This window comes from Typopeltis vanoorti, chromosome 12 (assembly GCF_054136105.1).
Source record: "Typopeltis vanoorti isolate ZY-2024b chromosome 12, IOZ_Tvanoo_1.0, whole genome shotgun sequence".
NCBI classification, from domain to species: domain Eukaryota; kingdom Metazoa; phylum Arthropoda; class Arachnida; order Uropygi; family Thelyphonidae; genus Typopeltis; species Typopeltis vanoorti.
In genome coordinates this window covers 17493420-17511385 of record NC_143560.1, presented here as the reverse complement: position 1 = coordinate 17511385, position 17966 = coordinate 17493420, and the positions used below count along the sequence as shown (strand labels likewise).

The 17966-nt window shown below is 31.8% G+C and overlaps 1 protein-coding gene across 4 annotated transcripts in view; it reads right to left on the bottom strand.

Annotated features, from left to right (window-relative positions):
* The window catches only part of Shal (Potassium voltage-gated channel protein Shal), a 304860-nt gene that overhangs the window by 34343 nt on the left and 252551 nt on the right, over positions 1–17966 (bottom strand). Inside the window, exon 5 of one of the 4 annotated variants that reach the window (XM_090401339.1) lies at positions 11618–11681. The exons of 2 other annotated variants lie outside the window; for them this stretch is intronic. In XM_090401339.1, coding sequence (XP_090257465.1) covers positions 11618–11681 — 64 coding nt within the window. Of the gene's footprint in view, positions 1–4213; positions 4274–11617; positions 11682–17966 lie in introns of those variants that run through there. One more of the 4 variants, XM_090401340.1, reaches the window with a different exon arrangement.

The following is a 17966-nucleotide window of genomic DNA, read 5'->3' as shown; positions in this document are numbered from 1 at the left end:
GATTCCTCTTAAACTAAAATTCAATAATGCTTTACTATACTGTATTATTTTCGTGTATTTTTGTTATTTTCGTGTAAAAACAGCTGCACTTTTTATACGAAACACAAACCACAAAGTATTTCACTATTTTAGACTAATCTCTTTTCATTCTTTCTGTTGTATTTGTAACGCCATTCCCTCCAAAGAGCTCTTGTTACTAGACTGTCTTCTGAGATCGCAGCTGCAATACGACATGCTTCCTACATAATGGCAAGGACTATGTTTCAAGCTAAATAATATCCCATGCTCTTCAAAGAAGATTTTATTGCTTAGCAATGTATTAGTTTCCTTTTTTCCGGTCATTTTATTTTACTTTAAGGGTCTGCTTCATAATAAGAAGCGTTCTAGTATCGGTTTTTCTTTCTTCGTTCTACAAGACATTCCAATTATACACACCAAACTATAACTCGTACAAACCAAAATTGATGCGGTGCTTGCAAAATAGTGTATGCAACATGATATGATCATTAGACTCTCCTTATTAGTTTCAATCATGTATTTTCTTTGGACCATCTTTCTTCTTGGTTATAATTAAAGTGGTTCAAAAGTGATCGCCTTAATCAGATCTAATGTCAGGTTTCTTTCCTCTGCTGCACTCTCTTTTTTTCTTATTCCCTATCCATCTTCTGCTATAAAATCCTAATTTTAGTAATCTTTGGCATTTGGGAATATTATAGGTTGAGTTGGAATCAAAAAAGGACATGGAGCTTCCTGTGCTCTAAATTTAAGTTGTATATATATAATTACTAATCACGCACTCACGCACAAACAACATAAAAATAAATCCTCTGATGCCTTCTGATTCCTAAAGAAAGACAGGCAAAATATCTTTGGCCTAACTTCTTTTTTTTAACGCGATGTGAGTACACAGTCTCGGCATCCTTCAGCTTTCACTGAAAGGGATTTCAATGTATTGAGGAACCAAGGCTTTCAAAAGAGAGAGAGAGAGAGAGAGAGAGAGAGAGAGAGAGAGAGAGAGAGAGAGAGAGAGAGAGAGAGAGAGAGAGAGAGTAGTAGTAGTAGTAGCAGGAGTGGGTAGCAAACTGTAAACTAGTAAATGTAAGATAAATAATTATTCTAATGACAAATATACTGCGATGTTTCCTTGTCTCCTGGAACGTGAAAATATTTATAAGCTTTTTAACTTAAAGGTAAGTTATCTAGCCTTACACGGTGTTGGCAGGATTTCGGTTGTAGGAAAATTGTTTTTTAACCTCTGTATCGAAATAGGCGCAATAGCTTACTTCGGTGAGATTCAGGTCAATAGAATATGCAAATAAATAAATAAATAAATAAATAAAATATATCTATAAAGAGAGAGAGATCCAAACCATCATATTAGCATGTAAAATATGTTTCACCCATATCATTTTACTAGACCTCTTGTATGTTTTACCCGACAAGTCGCCCAACCTGTTGTATCCATACGACATGGTGTGTGTGTGTGTCAAGACTAACGAATCCACTATCGCTGGAAACTAGGTTAGCGCTATCAATTGTTATGATGAAAGCGATAGGAGATGGTCATTTCACATTACCTCCCCTATGTCACAGTGACTGTAGAAAAGGTCCATGAATATTTTGGAAACATCGAGGCTTACATCTAGTACTGTTATTTAGCCTCTTCGTAGTAATTTTTAAAACTGAATGGATGTTAATAATAAAATAAATAACAAAACCGCTTCATATGCATATTTTTATAAAGCGGTTAATATATAAAATAATTTAAAAACCGTAAATATAATAAGGAATTGGAAGAAGTAATGTACAATTTTAGTCATGTGAATTAGGTCTAAATGAGAGTGGTTGTGTGAATAAATAGATGTTAGAGGATTTATTATTTTAAACTACCTGGCAAACTGCACAGTCTGTTAGTGTAAGTTTAAATGTAGTGATTTCTTCAACTCAGTCATTATGTAAAAATAATATTATATTCCAAAACGTGATGAATGAGGTCAAAGATATCCTCTGAAACTTATAACTTTATGGTTATGTTGTTTGCGAATTTATTTCGTTTCAAACGAGCATATTGTTAATAAATTAAATGAAGCAATTCGAATGAAAGAACGTCCAAATCGAAGTACCGCTAAAGAATAGTATCGTGTAAGATGCTATTCTTCATTCTATAACAGTTGATTTGGACAGTGGCATGCACGTTTTATTCTTTTTAATCCAGTCTTTTATGTTTCGCAACTCAAACATATTTTCTTTGTATATTATCGTTGTTAGTCAAGAAAACTTGTTCTCAAGTCATTTAAATAAATAATCAATTAAATATTATATTTTAATGGCATTGTTTAAAAAAAATCCGAAAAAGGAGGTGTGTGGGGATTGAGAAAAGCAAACGGTTATAAGTCCGAGACGAAACGGTTAAGAATCGACGCTATAAAGTCGACCTGGTTGGCAGAATAAAAAACATACTCACTCTGTAATCAAAAGAATCTATAGTGAAATTTGACTGTGGATGTTCATAAAAGTCTTTAGGTTGTAGACGACCTTTTGCGCTTGGTGTGAGGCCGCCATGCTGCTGACTGAAGACCTGAAGTGGCTTAGTCAACGTCATGGTCTAGAGAACAAACATGACAAAGTTTCGTGTTTGTTCTTTAAAGCGTGGATTATACTGTAGACTTACGCCCTTTCATGGATGCGAGTCACATAAAAATCACTACAAAATATGCAGTATCCTTGAGCGAAGTACAGCATGATGATATAGTTGAAGATGTATGCCGAGGCTTCCGATTAAAATGTGCATTATGGACAAAAAATCTAACAATAGGTTTTCCGTTTCATGAAATCCATTGATATCATTCCAAACAAATAGATTAAATATGCCGAACTGGTTGGTCGAGTGGTTAACGAAACATTCTTCAAACAACAGCCTTCGGTTCGAATTCTGTCTTGGACATGGAGGTTTGTGATTGTCTTTAGGAGGAAGATAAATTTCATCGGCCGGTATGAGACCACCTTCTCCCCTTATGAAAGGCCTGAAGTGGTTTAAAAAAGTTCCGTGATTTGGCTCAAGAACAGGAATTTCTGGCCCATGTAAATATATATATATATATATATTAAAATATTAAAAAAATAGCAAAACAATCCTTAGCCTATCCACTGGATTAATATATTAAAGGAAAAACAGCCATCAAATAACAAATGCATTATCTTGGTAATTCTAAATGAAAAGGTTAAGAATACTTCCGTTTATTAACAAATGATGTTAAATGAACATTCTTCCTGATCTCATTGAATCATCTACATTTCTGTGTTTGGCAGAAAGTGTGACTGCTCAAAAGTGATAAGAGTTAACACACCCCTACGAAAATTCATATTTGGTTAAGATTTCTGATCTGAGGATTCATTACAAGATGATGTGCCAATATCACAAAGCGTATAATTATGCTTACACAATTAGAAATTTCCTAATGTTTTAGAGAAAAACTCACAATACATTTTCAATTCATCCCTTTTAAACAAGTCAATATATTGCTGCTAAGTCTTGCTAAGTATCAAAAATCAAGGGAAGAAATGAACATAACAAAAAAAGCGTTTTACAAACTTTTCGTTATTAAAATTATAAAAGTATAAAACTAATTAAGTAAATATGATTTGCATTCAATTAAAAGAAAGAATCTGAAACAATTAATATATATTTATATTAATATAGCATTTGACAGAAATCCGTATTTGAGAAGGAACGTCTGCTAAGTTTTTTGTATTATATTATTATTATTATTATTATTATTATTATTATTATTATTATTATTATTATTATATGTTTTTGCCTTTTCACTATAATACAGTATACCGCTTCTTGTTATAAGAATTTAAGTAAGCAGAAAGTTCTTTGATTTCCGATTGCTTAGTTTAACAAATATAACACACTACTGAACTCTCATAACAAGAACATTTAGTCCAAAATATTACAGTGAAATTAACATATCTTTCTGGACCAGTTAGAGAAGCAATTAGAAAAGCAGAGCTCTTCAGGCTCAACCTAGTTAAAAGGTTGGTAGATTATTGTAATAGTATTTATAAGAGGAAAAAAGGAGCTACTAGTTCCACTGTAGAAATTACAGGTCAGAGCATACCTGGGGTATTGTACGCAACTATGGAATCCTTCTTTTTTTTAAAAGGACTTAGACCTACTGTAGAGAATACAGAGAAGGGCTAAAAAGACGATCGATAGAATGAGGAATTCAGTTATGATAGAAGACTCCAGCAATGTAGATCACAATCTCTGAAAAGAAAAGGATGACTCAGATGTGATGTGACAGAAGCATATAAAAATATCAAAATTCCAAACTTGATAATTTTAAAACTAATTTTCGCTTCCTGCGAAAAAATTAAAGATATTGATAATTCTTATGTTTTCTTTTGAAAATACAAGGACAAATAAACCGAAATTTTGTAAGAATTAAGAGAAAACAATAAAAGAAATAATGTGGGGAATGAAGAAAGAAAATAAACAGAAGAAGAAGAGAAGAAGAGGAAGAAGAAGAAAATCCCAAAAAGTTATAAAATAAAAAAATAAAACAGTAACCTATTTTATTTATTTTTTTTTCCTCACAATAGTTATATGATTTGAGCTTAAATAAAATATTTAGAAATCAAGTAATATTATATAACTACGTTTCAACAGGCGATTTTTGCAATAATATATCCGCAAATCCAAGCGCCAGTTTTATACTGTTGGGAAACAAAATTAAAATAATCTCACTTAAGCACACTTTTTTGCCTGTTTTTACATGATAATATGGTGATAATTTCTCGTTTTAAATGTATTTTTACTTATTTCTCCAAAATACGGATTTTATTTTCTAAGCTTACTTCATACGTTAGGAAAAATACGAAATAAAAAAAAAAGTTGAAGAGAAAATTTTAATCATTGGCATTTTATTAATAGTTTTGAAATAAAAGCTCGAAATAACTGTAATCAATCAATGAAAGAAATTATTTAAAGGCTCAATATACCACAATAACTGTCATTTTTACTATTTTGATAACGTACATTTCGTTTATTCTTTAGAGATAGTACCACATCTGTTAATAATGCCAACTTTCTCGTGGTGCTTCATAGCCGAAGCATTCAATAATAGTTCGCCAATATTATTTCTGCCAACACTGATGTAGATAGTGACTGCAGCCCATTAATTACATTCAAAAGCCAAATTAAGTCATGATTTGCACAAACAATGTTATGGAGCCTCCAATTAAGAGGGACATTAAAAGTAAATTATGCACTCCGGTAATGCCTTTTTATCTGCTGCTACTATCAGCGCTGATGTTGGCATTTATTTCTTTCAACCATGATAAAATACTTGTTTATAACATTATGAACATCTGTTGCGATGGAAGCTAATAAACGACAAATCGAAATTAACTGTTCTTCTTCGTGGAACAATTAGGAGAAAAATATAAAGCAAGATTGGCTGAATTTATAACACCCTCCAATTATTTTCAGACATAGGAAAAGCTAATAGTTCATTTTGCTAAGAGGTGAATTAAGTAATTTGCTTTGTTCTTGATCGATATCGTGTTCATCATAAAATTCTTTTATAGCAATGCATTTTTCTCTAAAGACAAAAAAAAAATCTTGTTTCGATTTAGTGATAAAAATTTTTTAAGGATCATCTGTGTGTTTTATTTTCGTGAATGAGTGGTCGACATGGGAATGTTTGTATTACTTTTTCACATTGATTAAATTAAATGTAAAATATGTATTGATGAAACTAAATTTACAATTGATTCTTTCAAGATTGAAAGTAGATATTAATATTTCAACAATTTAAACGTTGGATCAAAGTTGAAAAAAACAGAACTATCATAATATGTGAAAAAAAAAAGCTCAAAGTGGATATTACCATAAATATGCCGAAATTAAGAAAACGTTGAAACTTAATGCACGACCAATTTTATTAATGATGAGATCACTGACCGTTTAATGAATGTCGAGGGACAACGTGGAATGTTACGGTTTCGAACTTACTGACCTAAACGATCCTTTTGTAGATGAACAGAAAACATAATCAGCTGTTTTAATATGTTCGTATGTCTGGTTACAATCTCTGTATGACTAGACATCTAAATCGCTCGGGGAGTACTAATACCAGGATCATAAAAAGAAAATATTTTCACATTAGGAAAAAAAAGACAACAAGGGATAACAAAAACCAACGATGCCACCTACAGGTTTCAGAAACCTAAATTAGTACTTTCTTAAAGGAAAAATTCCACTGCGATCGTATCCATTTAAAATAATTACGAAACAGTTGAAAGATGAAAAATGGGAAACATTTTGTTCCAAAACAATTATTTGATTAGAAAATCGTGTGATGTATACGAACTGGAAAATTATTTGTGGTAGGATTCCATTGGAAGAATACACTTGACCTTTTTCCTAACCACTATAATGCAATGTAATGTAACCATTGCGAGTTGGGTAAGCGGTAAAAAAATCTTCATCTTTAAAACATTAAAATACATCGGACTTTAATTTTTCTGCAAACTATTGAGAACACATGCTGAACAATGACTGACCATGTGCCAGCTTCCACTCTCCACGTGTTTCTGTTTTACTTGTATTTTTGTGTAATGTTTTCCTACACATTCGGTGTTTTTAGTTATGTGATGATTCATATTTAACGCTTGTTGTATATTTGTGTGTTCATCCCAACCCAGATGAAGCCACTAGCTTAAGTGGCGAAACTAGTAGGTTTTATTAAATCATTATTACGACCTATAAACCCAGTGTTAGTTATTTTTTATTTAGTATAAATGGCATAAAATCGAATACCTAAAATACAAAAGATTTGGGGTAGGTATTCTGATCAACAGTTCTTGGATATCTGAATCTCATCAGTATCAATGTGTCCAGAAGGTCAGGTTGTCGAAACGAGTATGTTTCAAAGAAAAAAGTGTTGCACGATTTGTTTTTTCTAAAATTTTAATGAACACCCTGAGATTTAAATTGTGAAGTGAGATGTAAATAAGATAATCTTTCTTATCATTTGAGTAAATCACTTGGATTATTAATTTCAATGGAATTAGTTAGGAGCAATAGCAATACTCGAGCAGGAGCAATACGGAGAATATTTGAAATTTTTGAAAAATTTGAAAATTACTGAAGTATTTCAACCACAAATCAAAACTTCCACGTGTACTACCTGAATATTTATAACTTAAAGTCTAACTATTACAGACCTTAACCCCTTAACATTCGTGTTGTGATAAGAGTTTTAGGGCCACGAGATAGCGCTATTAATAAAAAACCTCGATTCATTCTGCTAGTGAAGGCTTGAAGGATGGAGTCTGGCTGTCTACCTGTCTTCTTCAAAAAGTTTTTAGGGCTAAAGAAGCTCCGCCTACTCCCCTTGGGGAATAAAAGACGTTAGGAATTTATTTTATTTTATTCTTATTTATTCAAAAATCATTAATACGTTTCATACTTGTTGTAAATCTGTTCATATTTCATATGGAAAGTGCTTGCAGAATCACAGGCGTGTGTTTCCAAAGAATGATAAATTTCACATATTATAATGTAAACAAAGGAAATAGCATAACTTTCTGTTTCTGTGTTAACAACTATAGTTGAGAACGTGAAAACGGATCTATTTCAAAATCCTTTATACCATGCATTGATTTTTAAGAATGGAATTGCATTAAGTTGAATCAAATAAATACACATAGAAATGCTGCTTGTGAATGCTGTTATTGTGAATGAATGATTTGGACTTTATTTATCGTCAGTTCGTACAAACTAGCAACCGATAAAAATACTTGAGCTACATTAACAAGCATCTTCTTAAGGTCACGCTTTTAGAGTGCAGTGAGTTGAGAAAGACATTTCTATTGTAAGGGAGAAATGAACTGTCAATAAGCTGCTTGGCTAGCCAGCATTCGAAATGAGAACATCTGATTGTTAGTAGAGTATATACTTTGAACAAAGATTTCTCTCGACTGCTAATAATAATAGATGTAATTTATTTTGTCCTTGTGCAAAATCAATACGTCAATCCTCTTTATTGTTCAAAGGGAATAAGCAGCACTCTTTTAGCTTTAACTTTTTTTTTCTTGAAATCGGTCGACAGCAGTTCTCCACCTCCTTCGCGGAACCTGAGTGCATTCTCACAACGTGCTAGATGAGTAGCGATGCGACTAACCTAATTATTTGTTTGTAATTTTATATGTTCAAATTTGGTAAGATTAGAACTTTGAGCATCTGCCGAAATAAATAAATAAAAAAAAAACAGCTTGCAGATCAAACTTGCATGCCTTTTCTGACGCATTAGCGTCAGAAAAGTCTAAGAAAACATTCCTCATGCAAAACATTTTAAGAATAATATTTGTATTTATAATTGTTAATATACAACGATAAAGCCTGTGAATGATAAAGCAACCTAAGAATACAAACATAAACTTACTGTTTTAATTTCTCGATGTTACAAAATGAGTTAATGTAATTAATGTGACATATATAAAAACGAATAATTCGGAACTTTTTTTCCCTTCATAGCATCTCTGCAAATCACAAAGCACTAGTAAATGTAGCTAAACAAAATAACGTGAACGAATTGAAAATATTTAGTATTTTAGTGACCTTTATAAACACCTTTGCCAGTTCTTCAGTATCGATTAAGCTTGTCATATGGGAATGCACATCGAATCATATAAATCTTACTTGCTGAATAAATTCCTTGCTTTATTTTATTTTTATCAAATCTAGTCCACCGTCGATTGCTGTGTCCACAGCCAAAGCTATTGAATGTAATGCTCGAATTTACATCCAGTAACAGAGCTAGTAATAGCAGATTTTCTTCAGTGACAGTAAATGCTGAGGTATAATAATACTAACAATCCGTTGTGTTTATAGAACCTTGAGATCCACGACCTGCCAGGATTGACTTTCGTAACCATAATTTTAGGATAAGGTGGTTAGTTTATGCTTAAATATCCTGACCAGTAAGCCTGTTTGCAGGATCAGAAACCCTTCCACATCTTTATGAGACCGGTAACTCACTTTCGGTTGAAAAGAAATGTTGAGGATCCCAACGAATGTTATTCATCACTGTTCTGGGCTTCATGACGATTAGGAATGCTGATGCTTCCTGAAGGACTAAGATTACATACACTACCTATAACTACAACCTTTAAAAACGAGTTGCTCTGATGACACCACTATTTCATAATAGAGAAATTCGTGGCCAAAGACCACCAGATTTATCATCACTGAAGTTTTGTAGTGGAATATACCTGAAGAATAAAGTATACAAAAACGTCCTACAAGGCCCAAATGCCTTGAAATAGATCATGAAGAACTATTATATCCGTTCAACAAATAGTTATTCTTCTCAGAGATGCACGAACGATAAAAATAGTTACATCACATTATTGAGAGAGCAAGAAAAACATTCCAACAGACTTTGTAACATCTGTTTTTTAGCATATATTTGGTGCATGTCTGATGAGTTAAAAATATGCAATGCTATATAGTTAATACATTTATAATGTTTCGCAATGCATGCTGAAACAAAACCCAGTATTAAAAATTTCGATCTTAAGTCCATTCCAGAAGTGGATATTTCAACTAATAGTTGAAACCTTAACCATAGGCTCATAATGGTGCAAAATGTTCTCGGCGATATCAGAAGTTTACTAGATTTGGAGATAGCCGGCAGGCTAAAAGTCTCTTCTTGAACTTCTGAATTTTTGGACTTCTCAAATACTGTATGTCATTTTTAACAACAATAGCATAAACATCAAAGAATATTCCATTTCCGAATAATAAGTTAATAAGAGGCTTAGCAAGAAAGTGATATCTCCTGAACATATTCACTATCTGGAATTTGGGATTCAAACAAAGGAGATTTTTTTTTCTTTCAGTTGGAATACGAAACGTTTTTTAGCACTTCTACGTAAGCGAACCTTCTGATGTCACTAAAATGCTTGCGTTGACTCCCAGAAGTATCTAACTGTTTATCATGGAAAATTCTAAGAAATTTAACAGCAATAAAGAAGTTCTGGTTCTTATGAATAAAGAGATGGCTTGTTCGTATTTGCTTCGTATAATCTAAATTACGTTTCAGAAAGGTAAAAAAAAAGTTGCAGAAACTGACTGCATGGACTAAAACGCATTGATAATTAATCGGATTATTACAATCTAGGGTCCATTCTGCTGATTCTTACCATTGAGACGGTTTCAATAAAAATGAAAATATGTACATATCTGATGCACATATTTGCATCTCCTTTGAGATGCAAATGATTTAAAGAGTCTGATCTTCATAATACAGGGCGTGGAAAATGTTATAGAGATTCGTCATTATACATCCCTCTTCGGTTTTTTTTTAGTTATTGGATATCAAAATGTATTTCAAAGAGTCTTCTGTTATATATATATATACACACTTTATTACATGAAATAAAAATAACTTAATATCCAAGAAGTTGCTGTTGGGATAATACTTGCACATGTGTGACAAAAAAGGATATTAAGTAGTGTACAACAACCGCAAGTGCAAAGTATGCTGCATATTAAAAGTAAACTATATTATTTTCATAAAATTATTTTATAATATAGGAAAATAAAAACTGTTGAAAAGAGAAATGAATTGTAAATGCATCGTTCTTTAACTAAGTTGAACGGATGAAAGAAATGGCATAAATAATCTATTCGTTTTGGTTTCTTTCACGAAATATAAAAGGCATGAATGTGTAATTATAATATACCAGCTGCAATTGTGACTTTATTTCATAGAATTCTACTATGAAATAGAGCATCTGAAGTCTGTTAGTACGTGGTTTTTTTGTGCAGATAGATGAAAAAAATATTATAGTACTCTGAAGACCATCACACTGTAATAATACATTTACGAGGAGTGTTTCAAAAGTAAAAATAAAGAAGATAAGCTGGTCTTTTTCAATAATGTTGGAAACTTAAATGCACCTAATTTTAGATTCGAATTTAATGCGGAAGTGACCGTGAAAAAATATCAATATATTCTCCCACAAAAAAAATCGATCTTCCAAAAGCGAGCTATATTTAAAATCATTCCACTATAATGGATGAAGTTTTATTTGTGGCTAATCGTTAATAGCAATTTCGTTAATGACAGCAATCAAGTTTCATACTTTTATAATTTTTTTTTGTTTACGAATGAATAGGTAGATCTGCAAAGTGTTATTGATAGCTACTAAAGTGACAGAATTCGTTTCAATGAAATCTTCCTTGAATTAAGGGGAAAAAACATTCACTTGAGAACGATGACACATTAATATACTGAACACAGTAGACATCTCCTGCACATTAATCCAGAGAGCATCAAAGTGCATCAGTAGCAAAAGTGCATCAGCTAAAATAATTATGAAGATTATGTATACTTTTAAACATGTATATCAGTACATGTTTAAAACAAAGGGCACAGGAAAAAAAGAAAGAAAAAGATGCAGTCATTTTGAAACACCCCTCGTATTTAACAAGATGCTTAACATAACTGGTGATAAAAGTTATTCTAATGATAAAATAGATATTTTAGTATGCACTTGGCCACCCCAAACCGCATTAAATAAGCGTTCCACAACTTACCCTCCGTTGTGTCAGGAGTCTTACAGTAAGTGGCCTGGTAAGGGTTAGCCTCAACGTCCACGCTCTATATAGGAAACAGAGACATTTCTGTAAATGTCATATAGTGGAGCATCCTAAATGTTCACACCTATACCAACTAGCAAAGCGTAGGATGTTCCAAAACTCCTGGAAGGCTAACATCCTGTGATAACTGCTCATGTAATCAATAATGAATCCGGTCCAGTATATTAAATTGTCCAAAAAGGCTGCAATATTGCTTTGTTGGTTTCTTGATTATGAATAGCCCATTAGATTAACTAAGTAATGAATTTAAAAAAAAGCGAACGGTTTGAACGGTTTAAATCTCACCGTTCGCTTTAAAGCGAACGGTGAGATATTAGGTTTCGGTTGCATTGCAAAGGAAGAGGAGGAGAAAGAGAAGAGAAGAGGATTCCATGCGACATCTATTCAGTTTAGTGTTCGACAATAATATAACACATCATGTAACTAGCAGAGGTCCTGACGAAAGTGACTTTTTGTGAATATAACCAACAACATTTAAGATTTTTTCTTTCCTGATTCACAGTACATGTGAATCAGGAACCAATTTCTTTAACAATTAATTGTTTAAAGAAATTGGTTGAGGTAAGAATTCTTAGTAAACATTGGAGTATTAATTTTGCACATTGGAGTATTAATTTTCGTTAGCATTATAATGCTAACGAAAGATACAATTCTCAAATTTCTGTGAAGGGATGTGTCATAGAATAATGTGATACGTTACGCTGAGATTACTAACACGTATAGTTATTCCTCTCTTCTGACTTCCAATAAAAGTGGCAGAGATTCTCTATTTCAGCAAGGAAGATGGAATTCCGTAATAAAATCCTTCTGACGTGGAAATAAGCAAAAATGGAACTGTAACACTCATGCTTTCTTTCTCTCTCACTCATTTCATGATAGTACAGAATTTCATCATGTGCAAAAGGACAGATGCCTACTGAGAATAACCAAGAAGAGTCCTTACCTTAATCGGATATATTCAGCATTCCATGATTGTCACATGTATAATAACAAGATTGTTTACTGTTGAGGTTATGCCAAATCAATTCCCCCAACCATCACACACACAGAACCTTAAAAAAAAAAAAAAGACAAGTTGCTCTTAATTTTTTTGTTTTTCTGACCAGTAGAAAAACATGTAACAGACACTAAGAGCAGTATAAAAAATTATCTTCTTCCTGAACTGCATCATACATAATTTATGTATTTATATTATGAATACTGTTCATATAGATCAATACCTGATCCAAGCAAACGGGATACAAATAAGGTGATATTTCCAATACACAATGCAATGGAGGGAAAAGTTTGAAAGATATTGATTACATAAGCAGTTTGCTCCGAACACAGCCCGTGTGGGAATTTTGGGACCCTACTAAGAGAATATTTATATGTAAGTTAAGTAATTAAATGTATGAAATGCACTCATTTACAACTCAAAATTATTTCGATAATACTAAAATCTTCTAATTGATATGGGAACTTAACATTAAACGGTTATTGCAATACTACACTGATATGGATAAAAAAATTAAAACTTAATTGAAACAATGACAAGTGTGAATAGTTTTAGCTACAGATTTTTCTGATATCCTATTGTATATTTTTTCTAAAAATATAAAAATCATTTCATCGCTCTTGATAATACTACGCAAGTCAGATGAACTGAAAAGGTCATTGAGACTGAATCTCTTTATATTACAAAGTTCATCATAGTTCATCCAAGTAGAGAGAGAAAATCAATCATTGTGGGCTATTTCCGTTCTGTAGATACTAGTGACGGTCTTTTCATTGATCGACATCATTCCAGGAACGCGATATTTTCTCAGTGTGGTACTTTCAAAACGGCACTAAGAGAAGTCGACCGACCAGTAGCATTGGCTAAGTACCCTTTGCTTCATGCTTCATTTACAATCTTTATGGAAGTTCTTATGTGCCGTTTGCTGTTGAAATTCCAAGCCATTTCAAAAACGCTTGCGAATCAAGTGCCATCTATACTAAATCACAATAATTCGATTTATCCACTGGATTTGCATTTGAAAATAGCGTTTAAAATCTTCTTGCTAAATTAAAAAAAATCTATATATCTATAACATTACTCTGTTATTCTTCTTTTATAAATTGCGAAATGCTTGTAAGAAAGAAACCATAGAGATCTAAGTAAGAAATAATTGCATGAAATTATCACAAACTTATTATGAAGATATTCATTGATATGTAAATTAAAGATCTGATTTCAGATTCAAATGCTGTCTGTAATAAACGTAGTTTTTCCCCTCCTATTTTAATACCTCTCGTTATAAAAATTTCTTTCTCAAACCATACTGAATTAGAAACCTACGACTAAACCAGAATACAAGCCATTGCTGAACTACAAAAACAACCGAGACACTGGCTTGATTTCTTTTCAATTACTACCATAACAATGGCCGTAGAGTTGAATGAGTCTGGTGCTTTTGCAAATTAAAGCTTATATAGGGAATCCGCCTCCACTGAAACACATATTTTTTAATTTAAATTCCCTCCCCAGATAAAATTAATTGCTGGTTAATAATGAATATACTGGATGCAATAAAAATTCCAAATAAAATATCTGTCAAACTATGAAATCTTGGCAATGATGTACACATGATTTTCCTAGGGTGAAAGGAAGTAGAGGATCAGTAAAGTCCGATTTTTTAAAAAGGCCTAACGTTAATTTTCACACTTTTTACCATTATCTAACAATATGCTATCAATCATCAAAAACAAAAATTCGGTACAATGACGAAATCACGAAATGACAGTGATAAATCGTCATTTGGTTAAGCATTGTCTATTTTAGTGTATCGCGAAAAACAAAATCGCAGAGACTCCCGTAGGAACAGCATACACTAATGTTTCTCCTTGTTATGCTCTTTTTAGCTGTTGAAATAAAGTAAACTTAATATGTGAAAAATGAATGTTTCCAAATAAAATATTCATGTACATTTTGTTGTCATAGACCCTGTATGCTGTAAATGACATCCCTGTATCAAAGAAACTCTAGGAGTTCCTTCGAGACTCCTATCGCCAGTAATTCTGAGTTATAGATGACCACACATAATTTGAGTAAGTAATCATAAACTCTATTTTAAGAGTCATAGATAAATCGAAGCCAGCACAGAGATTAAGAATATTTGCGACATCATTAATAATACAATGAGCTAATCTCAAATGACGAACGATTAACGACATTACAATTAAACTTGACAAAACTAATTCATTATATTTGAACTGTTCTTTATGGTAAATAATTATTCAATTTCTTCTCGAACAAATTTGAAATATCCATGGATTAAAATAATTCAAAATTATAATATCATTTTTGACTCTCACTTCATTCGGATTCTCGTTGTTTAATGGTCTGAGATGGTTGATTGAATACCGAATAAATAGTTTTCAACGTTAAAAAATCATATTGGGAATCTAAACTAACTAAACATATTATTCGTTACATAAACAATTACATCAGTGTAACTAAAAAGTTATATTAAATTTTAATTCATCAATTAGAACGTTTAAAAATCCCATCCGCACTTTTGTCATTTTTAAAAACGCGATGTCCATTTTTTTTATTTTACTGTATTCGCAAATTAAAACATGGATTCGATAAAATAAATATAATTATTTTCTAACAATATTTTATTCCCAAACCTTAAGAAAGTAGTTTCTACAGGCACTTTTCAAAATTAGAACCCCGAATCTGAAATAAATTATAAAAAAAAATTATTAAAAAATTGTTTTTTTTATATATATATATATGCAAACATCCTTTATGACTTTATAACTAGATTACAGTATCGGATTCTACATATTTATTTGAAGTGTGATTAAAATAGCTCATACTTAATATTTAATGACTTATCAATAATTATATGTTCAATAATAATAAAATATCAATTATAGTTAACGGTATTGGTTTCAGAATATTTTTCACTAATGTTTCTGTAGCTACACTTTTTTTAATATACCATTAAAGTAACCAGAATGTGTTGCCAAAATGTTCTAAATATTTTAGATTGTGTGTGTGTGTGTGTGTGTGTGTGTGTGTGTGTGTGTGTGTGTGTGTGTGTGTGTGTGTGTGTGTGTGTGTGTGTGTGTGTGTGTGTGTGTGTGTGTGTGTGTGTGTGTGTGTGTGTGTGTGTGTGTGTGTGTGTGTGTGTGAGCGCATGCGCATGCGCACACACGCACACACACGCAAATTTTCTTTAAGATTAACGAAAATCAGACAGAATTTACGATTACGCTTTCTACTATGATATCATTTTTGTGTTAGCGACTTGTGAAAAAAAAAAGATAATTATTTGCAATTATACTCGTAATTAAGGATTTATGGACAGTTTGCATGTTATACACATGAAAAACCAAAGACTCCCGCAAAGAAATCTTCCAATTCCATATGAGACCAAGTAAACTCAGAAAACCCATCACATACAACTATATAAATACAGTACCTATGAGAATAGCTAAGCGACAATTAATAGGAAAAAAAAAACTGGGATCATTCTTTTCATTCTATTTTAATAACTGTCTGCTGTTACAAGTTCCTGTTTACGTCTGTCATCCTTAATAATTTATTTTGTTTGCTTCAATGAATTTTTAGTATATCTGTTTAATGAACCAACTATTTAATGAAATTAAATTCATGTAATAAAGAAATTTTGTTACAATAAATCAGTAAATTAGCATACTTTCAGCAAACAGCAGAACGTAAACAATGGTTGAATAAACCCCACATGTTATTTTTTATTCACACCCTTTATTGAATTGTTTTCGTACTAAGTCCGGTATGTAGATGAAAAAAATCCTGTGGTAGATTCCCTTTGTAGGTTTTAACTTGTTTGCACCCACACAGGACTTGCAGATCTATTGGATCACAATTGGCCTATGGCATTACTGGGAGCCAAGTCAAAAACAGGTATCAAAAAGAATTAACTAATCTACGCATAATAGCATGGTCTACAATTACCTTATAGATCATAAATGTGTAAATTCAACCCATCCCTTCTTCGAGAAACTGGAAATTATTCACTCCTCAAAACAGACAAACCAATTCGTTTTGTGAATAGAAAAGCTTGGTTTGCAAAACACACACGCAATTAACAGATATAATGCACTGGCCTAACTCATTCCCACCCGATTTCAACTATACTTGACAGAAATAAATACTGGGTAAAATTTTAAAATTAAAAAAAAAATGATTGACTTTGTAGTTTATAATAACCTGAAAATAATGACTTCCTTCTATAAACATAAAGGCATACATAAATATACTTGGGCAGCAAGAGGATGGAAATCAATATTAGATTATTTTATATTAAATGAAAAGACATCAAAATTTTCACTAGATGTCAGAGTTCACAGAGGATATGAAATAAGCAGTGACCACTTCCTTGTTAAAATAAAATTAAGATTACCACCTAAATGGCTACAAGTAACAAGAACAGAAAGAAAATTTGAAACATTTGTTTACAAAACTAGACTACTGAATGACACAAATGTACAATGGCTATATGAACAAAGAATTAACCAATATCTAGATAAAATAAAACAAAATGAAGAAATAGAAAAAGAATGGCTTAATATAAAAACGATACTAAATGCAGTAGCAAATGAAAGCTTAGGAAAGACCAAACAAATTCAATAAAAGGAAAAAACTGAAGATCTGGGATGATTCAATCAAAGAAATAATCAAAACGAAAAAAGAAGCCTATCACAAATGGTTAAGCAGTAAAAGATTAGAAGATAAAATAGAATATAAAAGAACAAGGACCATAGCTAAAAGAGAAGTCAGAAAAGACATAGAGAATCATGGAACAAATTTGTTTCTAATTTAGAACATGATTTATATAAAATAAGACCCAATGTATATAAGATTTTGAAACACTTCAATGCAGATACCAAAGAAAACATAAAAGTAAACACCAAATTGAAATTAGAAGAATTTCTAAACTGCTACACAGAATTGTGGACAAACAAATATTTTAAAAAAGACAACTGGCAAACAATTAACGAAAATGAAAAGGATATAACTGAAGAAGAATTAGAAATCAGCCTGAAAGAAACAAGAAACGGAAAATCACCTGGAGAAGATAAGCTAGGTTCAGAACTATATGAATACGCAGGAACAAGATTCAAAGAAAGACTCTTATTATTTTTAAATAAAATTTACTCAACTAGTATCCTCCCCCCCCAACAGAATGGATTATGGTATGCTAATATCAACAGAAAAACTCAAAAACTATGGCCTTTAAAGGACAAGATCCAGCAAGAACTAAAATAGTAA